This window comes from Poecilia formosa, unplaced genomic scaffold (assembly GCF_000485575.1).
Source record: "Poecilia formosa unplaced genomic scaffold, Poecilia_formosa-5.1.2 Scaffold136, whole genome shotgun sequence".
Taxonomy (NCBI): Eukaryota; Metazoa; Chordata; class Actinopteri; order Cyprinodontiformes; family Poeciliidae; genus Poecilia; species Poecilia formosa.
This window is the reverse complement of record NW_006800075.1, coordinates 35,624-49,564: the sequence shown is the minus strand read 5'-3', so window position 1 is coordinate 49,564 and position 13,941 is coordinate 35,624. Positions and strand designations below refer to the sequence as shown.

The 13,941-nt window shown below is 38.8% G+C and overlaps 1 protein-coding gene across 1 annotated transcript in view; it reads left to right on the top strand.

Moving 5' to 3' along the window:
- Window positions 1–900: 900 nt before the first annotated feature.
- LOC107837350 (disintegrin and metalloproteinase domain-containing protein 12-like) overlaps window positions 901–13,941 on the top strand; it is a gene marked incomplete at its 3' end in the record, with an annotated part of 47,109 nt that continues 34,068 nt past the window's right edge. The window contains exon 1 of the mRNA XM_016676580.1: window positions 901–1,441. Within this exon, the coding sequence (XP_016532066.1) occupies window positions 1,342–1,441 (100 nt within the window). The remainder of the gene's footprint in view (window positions 1,442–13,941) is intronic.

The window sequence follows — 13,941 nt, the reverse complement described above, 5'->3', positions numbered from 1 at the left end:
CCCACAATGCTTCCACCACCAAATGTTACTGCAGGTGTGGAGTCCTTTTTGGAAATGTGATAAGTTGTTATTGTGTAAAACAAACTATTTAGAACAGTGGTCAGTGGTTCGAGTTTGGTTTCATCACACCATAAAACCTTTTCCCACACGATTCTGGGAGTTTTCAGTCAGGAATGGATGTTGATCATGGAAGAAAATACTTCCTTCCCACTACACTGCACCTTAGTCTGGACATATCAAAAACGGGAGAAGATTGTTGCCACATGTGGAAGAAAACTTGTACATGTCAAAAAATCATGAACCACCTTAGATGTTCTCACTTTAATACATTTATTTGCTTATTGCTTGAAACATACAAGTTTTTTACTTATTATTTTTTGCATCATTGTTATATGGAAATTTCTTTTCCAGCTGTGGATAAGTACAATTTTATTAAATGCACAATTCTGAAAATGCAAGTGCAATTTTTAAATTATTCTCATCCAAAGTAAATTTTATGTCTAATATGTTGTTTTGAGGATATTTATTCTGTGTGAGCTCTTGGGGCCATTGTGGCAACACAGATCTGATTGATGTTTCGAAATAAATCTTATTTTATTGATGTATTTTATTTTTTTTATTTGAAAAAAATTATTTGATAAAATTATTTCATGGAGTTATTTCTGACCTCAGTTAAAAACGAACCACTCAATTTAGTTTTAAAGGCAAGTATACAAAAAAAATTTTTTCAAAAATTCTGACAAGATCAATGAATAAACATGACAAATCAAAACAAATTATATATCTTATGTAGATTAATTCGTCAAAACTACTTTTGAAGAAAATGGTATCTTTTACTTTGAAAATTCTAACCGGATGTTGCGTCTTTCTTGTATCTAGCTTGCGGCAGCTGCCTCAGTCAGCTGGTTTTAGGACCAAGAAGAGCCTCCTCAGAGAAGCACATGGTCTCTACTCATGAGGCAACACTTCTCGTCAGTAACTGCTTGGGAATTAAATGTTATTCTAGTGGGCGATTAAGACTGAAGCGGCTTGTGTCTCTGCTAATGTTGTCCTGTTTTTCCCCAACATTTAAATCCCCCTCCCCCCCACCATTTCCTATTGATTTTCGCCAGGAGGATTCCCTTCCTCTGGATAATCTCGTTGAATGAGCAGAGACGCGCCGACTTGAACCAGCTGTTATTAGGGCTTCCCGACGCGCCGCTTGCAAAGCGCGCTTGATCATATTTCAGGAAGTCCCTTTCTTTTTTATTTCGGGGAGGGTGGGCCGGCTCTTGAAGATCAGCTGTTGCCGGGACTTGTGGCTGTATGATGGTTGAGCTGCAGTAGAGACGCTTCAGCATCATGAGCATCCAGAGCAAGAGGAGTCTGAAGTTCATTCTGACAGCACTTCAGACTTTGACTGTCTGCCGGTTGATGTGTGACAAGGTCGACTCTGCAGAAGGTAAGAGCTTTGGGAAACGCGAAGATACTTGCTTTGTGCTAATATTCCATGCATTCATTCATTTAGCTTTGTTTGCATTTGAAATATATTCCTCGAATTGAAAGAAATCTCACTTTTTTTTTTCTTCAATATTTAAATGCGTAAATATGCAGCATGAGTAAAATCAGACTATGGTGTTCTGTGGTTGTTGCATAAATTGGCATAATTGATCTAATTCCTTCATTCGCAGCTGGATTTAAGCCACCACATCTTTTAAGCAACCTACAGGTCGTTCTTTCACGATAAGTGTCAGTTGCAAAGACAATCAAGTTATTTACGTAACTCAGTTTAAAAACCAAGCCTTGTATGCATTCTGTACTCTGGATGATGATTGTACCATATGCTGGATCTATCCTGTGTGATGACTCTTGAAACTCTTGACTCTAGCTGCACTTCATGCTTTGTGAGTCTCCTCCAATCTCTTGAATCCTCTCAAAGCCGTAGTTTACCTCTACTTCCTTTTGTGCTGCACATTTCCAGCCACTTAACTTGATACTGCTTGCTCAAGAAATGACTTTTTTGTGGCATTTCCTCCCTGTGTAGGGTGTTTGCTTAACCGCCGCCAACACAGTCGTCTTACAATTGGTTGTGTACACCAACATAGTCATAATATAACATTTCTATATAAAAAAAATCATATTTTATAGGTCTTTTGTAATATTCTGGTTCTTCTGAGGATCCATAATAACTAAATGGAACAGAAATTATCACTTATATCACCCTGCCTTGTGACACTGTCCAGGGTCTGCCCCTCCTCTCGCCCAATGGCTGCTGGACATGGGCAACACCCGTCCTTTTGGCCCTGAAAGGACAGGCGGGTGTAGACGATAGAAGGATATATCACGCTGTGTGCATGTTTTAAAATGTATATTTAAATCAAATGAAATGATGATATGCAAATGTATTGAGATACTTTATTTGCCACAGACATTTTGAATATATCTGGGATGGATCATTGTAACCGGCATCCTAAATATCACGGAGTGGATGAGAAAAAGTGCAATGGGGGAAAATTTGGTTCTGTTCCAAACTTTTAAACTTTTGTTAAACTTTTTAAATTCCCCAGTGAGAAATTTAAAACAATAGAGAATTGATTTATCGTGGTATCTTGTGCAGTTACCGCTGTTCATTCTCCCTTACAGCTGCTCCACTTTCACTTAATCAAAGTTGTACGTTCATTGTCCCAGTGATCATCCTCCTTGAATAAATAATCCTCCCGATTCATTCAGTCTTTCGCAGATTATCCTGATCCTCTGGTCGACTTGTAGTTTTTTTTTCTTCCAGTTCCTCCTGTTTGGTTTTCCCTTCATGGTCTTCGTTGGTCATGTTGAATTGGAAACTCGGTCTTCTGCTCTGAACTTTAAATGCTCTGAACTCTGAACTTGATCATTTTTTGTAAGTTTTGAATCCGATTGTCCCTGCGATATTAGTATGAGATATGTCACAACTAAAAGGCAGTACGTCAATGCAGGATATGTTAACTGCATGATATTTTAGATGTTATGCATTCATGCTTGGACACCTTGATGGACTTTAACTATTTATTATGTCACCGCTGGTGCAGATTCTGGTGGCCAATATGATCTTGGAGAATGGTTGGATGTTGTGATAAGTGAGAAGAAAGAGACTAATGAGGAATTTCTGGACTGATCACAATTGTTGTCATTGTGTTGTTCAGCTGTAAAGTCATGTTTTCAGCTATTTTACGGCCCTACTTTCTTTGGCATCTGATTAAAAAGACTTTAAGCTATAAGAAATGTATTGCAAAAAAAACAACAACAAAAAAACAACCCATATGTATATATTTGCGGTTTTTGGAATCATAACTTTTTAAAACCTCCCACTTAAGTTGTTCCATAATGGATGAGTTCCAGCGCTGCACTGAACTCTTCTTGCTCACTTGAGCTTAATAGGAAACCTGCTTATAATCGTCTCAGTCAAAATGACGTCTCAGCAGTAAATGGAGAGAGAAAGCAGTTTGAGAACTTTGAAGAAACATTCAAGTGAAACCACTTGTGTGTTTTCCTTGATTTGTGATGCCAACTCTTTCATCTGGGACTCATGACAAGTGCTCTGTTCACCGAAGGGTGAGATTCGGTAAAAACACCTCAGTGTTTAGGGAAGTTGGTGACTCTCTCATACAAGGAGCTACTTTGACTTTTTGTTGCCTGCTGGAAAAAGAACAAACAAAGAAAAAAACCCATAAAAACTCTAGCAGTCACGATATGGAATCCTGGGAATTAATTACCAGCAAGGGCAATGGTGTTAAACCAGAGATGAAGCAAGTGGAAGATGTTCATTTATTCATCATCAGTTCTTCCCCGTCAGACATTTGCCTTGATGTGTCTCTCCCATGGGGGCCGCAGACACGGCGAGGAGCCGTTACAGCCGCCGTGTTTGCGCGTGCGACCGAGAAAGGCAGCTGTGATCTGTGCCGGCGGGATGTATGCAGATATACATGCGTCACGGTCATCAGTGCTGATTGAGATAAATGACGAGAGGAAGTGACTCTTCTTAAAACGCGCAGCCTTTTTTTTTTTTAATCTTTCAACAAAGGAAGAAAAGAGAGATGGGAAAGTTTTCTCAGGTTGCCCACATTCTGCAACGCTCCAGACTCTTCTTAAAATTGTTTCGTGATATTTTGTTGTTGTTTTTGGTCTGATCAGTCTGTATTAAGTTCTTCGCAGATCGCAGTCGCAGAACTATGAAGAAATATGCTACATCTTTAGTTGGAAATCATAACCACTACTTGTTCAGTCAAGTAACATAGAAGTGGCTACACAGTTAATAACAATGTTCCAAAAAAATGTTAAGCCCTCACTTATGTCTTTTGTATTATTGCTTATGTTAGGTCAGCCTGTTAAATTGGTCTTTGGCTAATGGAGGGCGTTGACCCTTAAATCACTGCTTGACACTCATTGTGAAGAGCACACATTGCAATAGTGAAACACTGCCAGTATGCAACAAGTAGTAGCAGAAAACAATGTAGAGCAGCAACAGTTCTGATTAAAAAAAACAACAACTAACAAACAAAAAAAAAACTAACTATTTCTATTTGGACACAATATTCTTTCTGCTATTCCATTAAAATATCCATGTACTTGCGCACACAGGCATTCAGACTTTGACCTGTTTTACGAACGCCTAATTGTGCCGCATGCAGAAAAACGACAGAAATGGTAACAAATCCGCTTTGCTTTAGGTGTGGGATGCTGCCTGCATGGCCAGAAATGGAAACGTAAATTAAGCATGAAGTTGGGAAGCTCCTCCCATTTGCCTTGATCTGTTGTTCATTAAATTTATCCTTTTTTTAAATGCTGTTTTGGACAGCATATTTTTCAGTTGATTCTTAGAAAAATGACAGAAGAGGAGGATTAAAGAAGTATCATGTCTGAAAAGCACTAAAGTATAATAGGCTTTCAATTTCCTTTTCAAATTAGATTGTCTAAATTATGCTTTGCACGCATCTTCAGATTCCTTGAGTCGACGCATTGTAGAGCTGAAAGTCATTTGGGGTATGTCTTCACCAGCTTTGCACATCTAGAGATGCGTTTTTTTTTTCTTCTTCTTCTTCTTTGTAAAAGAGCTGAAGCTCAGCAACATTGGACAAAGAACATGTTTGGACATCAGTTTTCAAGTCTTGCCACAGACTTTCGATTTGATTTGGGTCTGGGCGTTGGTCCATTTTAAAACGAGGAAAATGCTTCGATTTTAAACCATTTCACTCTAACTCTGGATGTTTAAGGCCATTTTCCTGCAGGAGGGTGAACCTCTGTTCAAGTCTCCAGTGCTTTGCCAACCACAAGCATGTTTTTTTCTTTTGTTCCCTAGGATTGTATTTATCTCCGTCCGTCTTTCCGTCAGCTGGATGGGCAACTTTCCCTGTCTCTGCTAAAGAAAAACATTAGTTTTATGTAGCCGAAGCCAAACCTGTATATAAGGAGACCCTAATCTGTCAAATTAAAAAAACCCAAACAAACCAGACAACTCTGATGGATGCGTGCATCCAGCTACATGTTGACTGACTTAGCACTAGGGCGAGTAGGTGGAGGTGGAAGACTTGCCGTTCTTTCCTTCTACTTTGTTTTGCCTCCATATTTTTGCACCGGAAAATATTTCTCCCACTTGTTTTCTCGTCCATCTCAATTTCCTTATCTTCAACATGTCGGGGCACAGGAGGCAGCACAAAAATCTTTGAAGTATAAAACTTTATTTGTTGCACTTAAATGCAGTCAGGGGATTTTACTTTAGGCTGCTGCTTAAAAATGGCTCTTGTTTTGACTGGTTTTTTTTTTTTTTTTTTGGAGTGGGGGAGAACATTCACACAAAGTCAAGACTTGACTTTGAAACTATGTTCTCAAGACCGGATTCCCTGATGTGTCTGCTTTGTTCCTTGCTCTTTGTTTATTTGTGTTCTCTTGCAATTTACTGAGGTGTTAACACAACAGCTTGATTAAATTGCACACAGACTTTAGTAACTAATTGCTCTGCAGATTAATGATAAATACATTTGGTCTTCTGTATTTCTTTAAGCCACAGAGCTCCAATAGACGTGTGTCTCATGATGGACTGTTTGCAAATCGTCCATCTTCAAATGATCCTTTGATACTAAAAGTGGAAAACTTGAATTTGATTTTTTTCTGCCTATTCTTGAACATAACGAACAGAAGTGTTTGCAGTCTTACTTTGTCCTTGTGCACAAATACTTTGTCTCCACACTCTGCCCTTCATTCACCGACGCTACAGAGGAGAGATGGAGCCGTTCATCGCCATGAAATGTCATGTCTGCATACATATTTCATGGGAGCGCTCTTCAAGCTTCCCTGTCGTCTTTCTTTTTCTCCTTCCCCGACTGTCATGTTTTTTTCCCTGGCCGGTTATCGCTTGTGAATGATTCCCTCCTATGGTTGGCACAATCAACGTCAGCAGGGCCTGCTGTATAGTTTGAACCAGCATGTCTGCCTCTGCCCTGAGCGCCGCGTGCAGCTCGGCGAGTCGACCTGCGGACAAACGAAGGTTTTAGCTGCGGATATATATATTTTTTTTCGGCTGTTGTAGAGCATTTTTGTAGTCAAAACTGTCCTTCCCTAAAGAGGCATTATCACCGTGATGTGAGTCATCCCAAGTCAAAGCCTTTTAATAGCTTTTCAGTATGAATGGACTTATGTGTTCCAGATGACTTAGTCAGGATATTAAATACTTTGAGGTTGGCGAAAAACAATTGGTCAAGAAGTGTTTGTGCATCAAGACAGACCGATGAAGCAGATTCTTTTTTTTTTTTTTTATCTCTGTGGGGATGTGGATATGAGAAAATTATATTGCAGGACTTTTATGATGTGGTCTAATGCTACATGGGTTGCACTGATATCTCAAAAATCTCGTCTGGACACATTTGACTCCTCTGTTAAAGTTTGATCGTTTGAAGCCTGAGGCTCATGTTGGTCTTGATCATCGGACTTTCACAGTTTAGCTTCAGGTGCCTCTCTTAAATAAGCCTTCTCATTCATCTGGTTTAGTAATGCGAGACATTTTTTCCTCATGTGAAGATGGCTTAATGAGTTTCACAAAAGTATCTCACTGTGAAAACTAGGCGTGCGAGGACACAGCCAACCGACATGACGATAAAAAAAAAAGTAAGATTCACAAGAATAATGGGGTTTTGGAGAAAATTAAATCAGCAACGCATGTCCTAATGCGCAATTAGGTTTGAACCAACAATATTGTAATACCTACGCTTTGCCTGCAGGTGTCAATCGATTGAGTCACCATTTGTTTAACAACCTAAAACTTACAGGGAGACTATACTGTGCATGACTAAAGCACAACTCGTTTATGAGCTCTCATAAAAGTGCAGCTCGTGTTTTCTTCGACATTGTTCAACCTCATGAAGTCTAATGACAGCGGTAGAAACGAGGTTCAGAGATAAAACCCTAAGAAAGTAATTCTCTTTGTTTTCATGGGTAATGCCATCACTCTTGAGATGCACTATATTGCTAATAGCACTCGCTAGTCTTTTGTGTGAACTCCAGTGACATCTCATCCGTAGGTTTAATACGATGTTTAATACTAAGGGTCTGAGCCCAATTCTTGAAAAATACCCAGCCCACAATCCCCTTTGGACCCAAGTTATCCCTGTCAGCAGAGAAGTGCCACCCTGTGTACGAATGTAGATGAGATATTCCTTTACAGAAACAGTGTTAGTTTTATATCAGATGTACCATGTCGCAAACTTTCCAAAAATAACTTCTTTTTTTTTTTTGTCGGTCTACAGAATATTTTCCTAAAATTCACCAGGATGTTTCTTGGCAGATGGAGAATTGTGGCATTAGTGTTTTTTTTGTTTTTTTTTCATTAAGTTTTACGGGTATGGCTGCAATCCAAAAAAAAAAAAAGTGGTTAACAATAAAAAAAAAAAAAAAAGTGGTTAACAATGGTTATGTATCACTGTTGGGTAATCGTATTTTTAGGTTTAGACAGTGTTATTCCCTTAACAAAGAAAATCACTATTTGAAATTCCTGAAATGCCTCCAACAACAGAACTCCCCAAATGCATCCAATGTGGAACTTTTTCCCTGTTCATATATTTTCTTGTTTTCTCAGTCAGCCATATTCCAGGAGAGATTTTTCTTCCAACACGACACAGTGATTGTGCAACATAACATTTTGTTTCGTTGGATAACAAAACTGTAAGAGGACTCTCTCTCTGGGAAATCAAAAAATGAATAACACACCCTTGGCTTTCCACAGCGGACATTTTCACACGCTGAACCAGATATTAGATTTGCTTCAAAGCTCCACTTTGAACGGAGCTGCCAACTTTGAAGCATAACGTTAAACAAACCATAGCCTGAACAATATTGCACAACCTCTGAGGTGTCCGTTATGGGCAGATATGATGGCGTAATATTGTCTCTAGATTATAAGACAATAGTTTTCACGTGAGCCGCTCTGAGCGATGTGAGTTTAATAAATTATATCATATTTCACTCATGGATTCGAAACATTTTAAAATAAAGAGGCTTTGACTCGTGGCTGTAATTGTGCTACCTTATTTTCATGCAGCATCCTCCCTTGTAAAGTGGTAACAGCTGAAGGACACAATGCAAATCAGGGTTCTAGGGAAACGGCTCAACATGGAATTTTTTTTATTGTGTACATGCAATTTCACCCAATTATTAATCGTCGGCACAATATTTTAAGCTGCAGTCAAAGATGTTTGCACCAGTTCATCGTAGCAAAAATAAAAAAAATGAGATCCAGGACTTGAATCCCAACTCGTGTGTATTTGTGTATTGTTTGAAGTGCATCCATTTGTATATTTGGATTCTCTCTGGGTACTCTGACTTCCTTCAACTGTATAAATTCACGCATTTTGGGTTAACCTTCCAAAATCAATTGCCTTTAAGTGAGAGTGAGTGTTGGTGCATTCTTTGACTTGTGCAGAGAGGCAATGACCCTGTTGTGACCCTGAAAGGACTGAGAACGTATAGAAACGGGACTAATGAGCTCAGTGTTCCTATGCTGCCACATATGTCATCGTTTCTAAAAGTGAAGCGCATTAGTGTTGCGTCACGTCTTGCATCTAAAGTTTGTGCTGCTTTTAATATCCTTCTGTGCATTTTGTATTGGAATGGCTTGTGTAAAATCCACAGTGTTCTCTGACAGCAGTACCGGCTACATTACGTTTGCCGTCATGTCGCTGTCTGGTTCACTTTTGTTCATGCTTCATGATCTGGAAAAGTAAGCTTCAGTACCCTATGCCCGATTTAAAAGTACCTCCATGTTGACAAGTAGCTTTTACCCAAGTAATCACAAAGTAGGCCAGATTTGTTCAGTAAGTAGGTCTTCATCGGTGCAGACGGATCAGCTGCATAGCGCCTCATGAGACACGATAAGTGGACTGAGTGATTGCTGTAGAATTTGCAATATGCTGATTTTGCACTCTTTCATATTTAAAACTGACTCGAAATGTTTTGATGTGCTTGAAAACTAATTGTGGCAGCCTAACCTAGCTGATGATCAAACTGCATGCTGCACTTTTAAATTTGCAGGACAGCAATGCAGGAGAATTATTCATATAAAGCTTACATTGTGTAAGGTACAATGTTACCGGGAGCGAGATTCAAAACCTGCAAGTAGAATAATTTGGTTCTGCTTTTATCTCAATCCATTTGCCTTAAAGAAACGGATAACTTTGAGTGGGTGGGCTTCTACGGAAAGATTAAATCTAGTCAAAATCTCACTCTTTCGACAACTTAATTTTAAATGGGTTTAAAATTAATCCCCAAAAGTGGAAATGAATAGCTAATCAGACTCAACCAAGTATCCACAACTTTCAGACATTCCATGGCTGTTCATACAAATGTAAATTTATAAACTTTGTTTCTCATATGTATATAGATAGACAGATGAATAACTGTCATCATATGAAAGGGCAATACAACATTCAAAAACACAGCAACACTGAAGAAGTGCCTCAATTTTTAAAAATTGTGCAGCAATAAATATTCAAACAATTTCACGTGGCATTTGTACAGTTCCGGTCTTAAGAGGGCTAATGTTACTCTCATAAGGATCATGTTTGCCAAACTTAAAAGATTACTTGAATCAAAATGTTTTCTGGCCACAAACAACAAAGCTATCGCAAATCTGCGTGTGTAAAGTTTTTCGAAGCTGAAAGAACAGATTTTTCTCATCCCTTTTATAACCACGAAGCGCATGCGGGGCTCCAAAGGGGCTGAAGTTTGAAAACTCATGACTTAATTTCACAGCTTCAGGGAACATAATCTTCTTGCTTTGCATTTGGCTTTGCACAGATTTAAATTTCTTGTTCTTCCAAGACAAAGAACAAGCCCTGTCTATTGCCTAATGGGCATGCATGTTAACAGGAACAAGACAGGGACAACCTCCTACCTGCATGAACCTCTAACAAATTGGGCCCGACGAAGGTCCATGGCTGTCAGTTGCTTTGTCTGTGTCTGCCAAAGGTTTTTTTTTTTTTTTTCCAAGAGCGAACCCTGTGATGTATTTTTAAATGAAGCGGAGCTAGCAGAACATCAATAGCTCAGAAAGTTTTAACTCCAACCCTGGCCAATTCATCCTTGTTATAAAAGTTTGGATTGGTTGTTAACGCAGTTGGGGGAAAAAATAAAATGGAGCTTTTCTTCTTATATTAAATTTTTAAAACTGAAAGCTTGCATTTTCATATACAGTACCACTTGTGAGCTTTCTTTCGGCTGTAGACGTTTTGTATGCAAAACTAAAGACGAGGGTGTAAATTGTAAACTGAAATGCATTAAAGGCATTTTGGAGTATTTTTCCCAAGTCTGGATATAAAAAAAAAAAAAAATCTGCATTTCCAAGCTTTATTCTGAGTTCTATTCTGGTAAGCTCCAATATTTTCACTCCTTCATAAAATGATTTGACTTAACCTCACCTGTGTTTGGCAGCTGCTGATCATTCGTTTGTCCTTGAGATGAACTGTAGTGGCAGTGAAAGGTCAATGAAAACGAGACATTAAACAGACTTTCAATCTTCTATCCAACACGCAGATGTTAAGCCGAGGGTCAAATGAAAACGTATTTCAGCACCGTCTGTACAGGACTCAATTCCTGCACATAAACAAGCATTTCAGAAAGAAAGTTGTCACCCTTCCCTGTTTTCAGGTAGTCAGTCCTATGAACTGAGCTGTTAACGTGATGAATTAGAAAATAGAGGTGAAGAAACAACGTCCCGGTCCATTTCGAGCCACATGTGCCTCTGAGACGGCTCCATGTAAAAGTATTCACACCACGAGTAGTTTTTTTTTTTTTTAACATTTTGTCAAGTTCCAGACACGAACCTGTATATTTTATGCACAAACATGCAAGTTTTTCCAATATAATTTTTAGAAATGATAAAAAGAATGTGGCTGCATTAACCTGCTGCAAGCATTTGACCAACTTTTTCATCATAATCTCTACTTGTATAATTTAAAAAAAAATTTTTTTATTTGACTAGGCACTGGGAGTTTTATTTTTTATTTTTTTTACATTTTTACAGTTGGTGCATGCAGAATATAAATGACAAGAAATAGTATGCATACATCCATTTTTTTTTTCTTCTGAAAATTACCCAATATGTTGCTAAAATAATTATCAGACTCATTTCAGCTGTAACAAAACGCATATTGTCAGTGGCAGACTTAGGAGCTGTGCGACCCCATACTGAGGGACTTTGAATGAGCAGCACGCATATGCTTGCCATGACAGAGTTCCAGTGAGCTGTAAACGAAATCCATCCGGGAAACCATATAATGAGCTTTCACACTGTGACTCTGACCTTCGTCAATACAGTAAGGGACAAAGGGCCCATGGCAGGCAGTAAGCAGCAGCCGTAAGGGGGCGGCTGGCGTAATGGTGTCAGGCGGGAGCATAATGGTACCAGTTTCTCAGACGGGGTTAATCTCCTGTTGAGCGCAGGGGAGTTTTCCTGCTCAAACATTTCTTTCCTATAGAATAATTAATGGTGGTATTTAGTGGCACAAAAGAGATATTTACCAGTAGAGGGAGCACAGCAATAACAGATTTAATTACAACCCTAAATAAGACCCCAAAGTATCAGCATCCTATAAATACCACCACTTACATCTCTCGTCGCTGTGGGTATACTGCTACCACATTAGATTTAAGCTAACGAGCCCATGGTAACGGCATGAATGGTTCCTTGCACCATGACGCCACATCTGCATTTCTGTGCTTCATAATGCAGATCTTAGGAAGCTTGCATAATGATTCCCATGTGGGTCAGAGATTTATTTATTTTTTTTTGTATATAAACCAGAACTAACAAGTCCAGAGAGTCACGTTTATCTGTAAAACACATTTTCAGCAACAATGCAGTTCAAAGTGCTTTTACATCATCGAAAGCATCGTGCCTTCACCAATTGTGAAACGTGCAATAAACATTACATTTTGTCAAATGCCACCATCAAAGTCATCAATCAACAGGTACAGTTTTACCTTGATGTTGATCGTTACTATCTTAAATATGGCAATAAATATGACATTGGATATTAAACCTAAGAGTTTGCTGGCTTTTCTTGAGTTATTGGCATTTTTTTACTCAATTAAAATTCAGTAATTCATCAAAGAAACCAATAGCGACTGTAACTGAATTGTTTACAGGCTAATGGGGAATTGGAAAAGAGATGGAATATAAATTTTAAAAAGGCAAAAAGTCTTTTGTGTTCTTTTCTCCAAGGTCATTTACTAAGCTGTGTCTGCTTGATGGCTCTTTTCATGGCTTAATTCATCATTCTGTTCCCAATCATCAATCTGTTTGAATTAGAATCATTTGCCTGCTGCGACTGGGGGATAAATTGAGTTCGTGATATGCCCGTCAATCTGCCATTAATATATGAACAATAGCTATAAACATTGGCCGAGTTTCTCCCCCCCCCCCCCATCTCCCCTGCATGTGTTGATGTCCAAAGCAAATTTTGGCTTAGAAGCTGCACTGGATCACATCCCAAAACCGGTCAGCACTCTGATTAAAGACTGCAGACACATTCTTTTTGATGCAGAAAAAAAAAGATCATTTTATCAGATCTGCTTTATAAAGAACATTTTTTCCATATGGAACCTGGGAGAGTTATTGATGTGCTTTTTAAAAAAAAAAAAACCCAAAAAAACCTTCTTTATGTTAAAGCCAGGCAAATTTAATTTGTCTTTCGACCTTGATTTATTCCACATGTATGTCTGTGTGCATCTTACTTCCTAAATTGCTTCAAGTTGTACATATGATGCAGTCTTTACTCCCTGACAAATCTTTCATCCAAGCCTAATCTGTTCTTATTGTGTGGTTATATTAAAATGGAAGAAATGTTTAATCGCATTGTCGTTTGAACTGAAAGCGGAGATGGTAGCTTGAGTTTGAAACCTCAACTCAAGTTGCAAGAAAGGGGGAAAAAAAAACAAAAACCCTTCGGACTCGACTAAGACTTGTCTGTAGTCACTTGTTGAACTGTTGGGTGCTGACAGTCTTTTAATTCGGTTTTGTGCCTTGAAGGGGATTTTACTTGTCAAACAGTATCCTTCATCTTAAAAAGGTAAATTCTCAATTTTAAATCTGATATTGAATTGCTGTCAGAGTGACTTTGAAATATGTCCTTGTGTGCATATAGTTTGGGGTGCTCCTTATTGACGTGTGCATCCCATCTCTGGGAGGTGCCGCGTGTCGGTGGGGGGGCCAAGGCCTCATCAAGTTTGGAGATGAGAAGAACAGCAGGTCATTTGTGTTCCAACAGAAAAGATTACTACGAATACATTATTACTTGGTTGCCTGTCAAGGAGAGAGTCATGGTTGAATAGCAAGAAAGACTGCTCTGGGGTTCAATAACGCTGAGCAGTTGTTGATTTGTTTCGGCTGACGAGACCGGGCGATACAGAGCAGAGCTGAATTCGCAAAAGGTTTCTTAACAC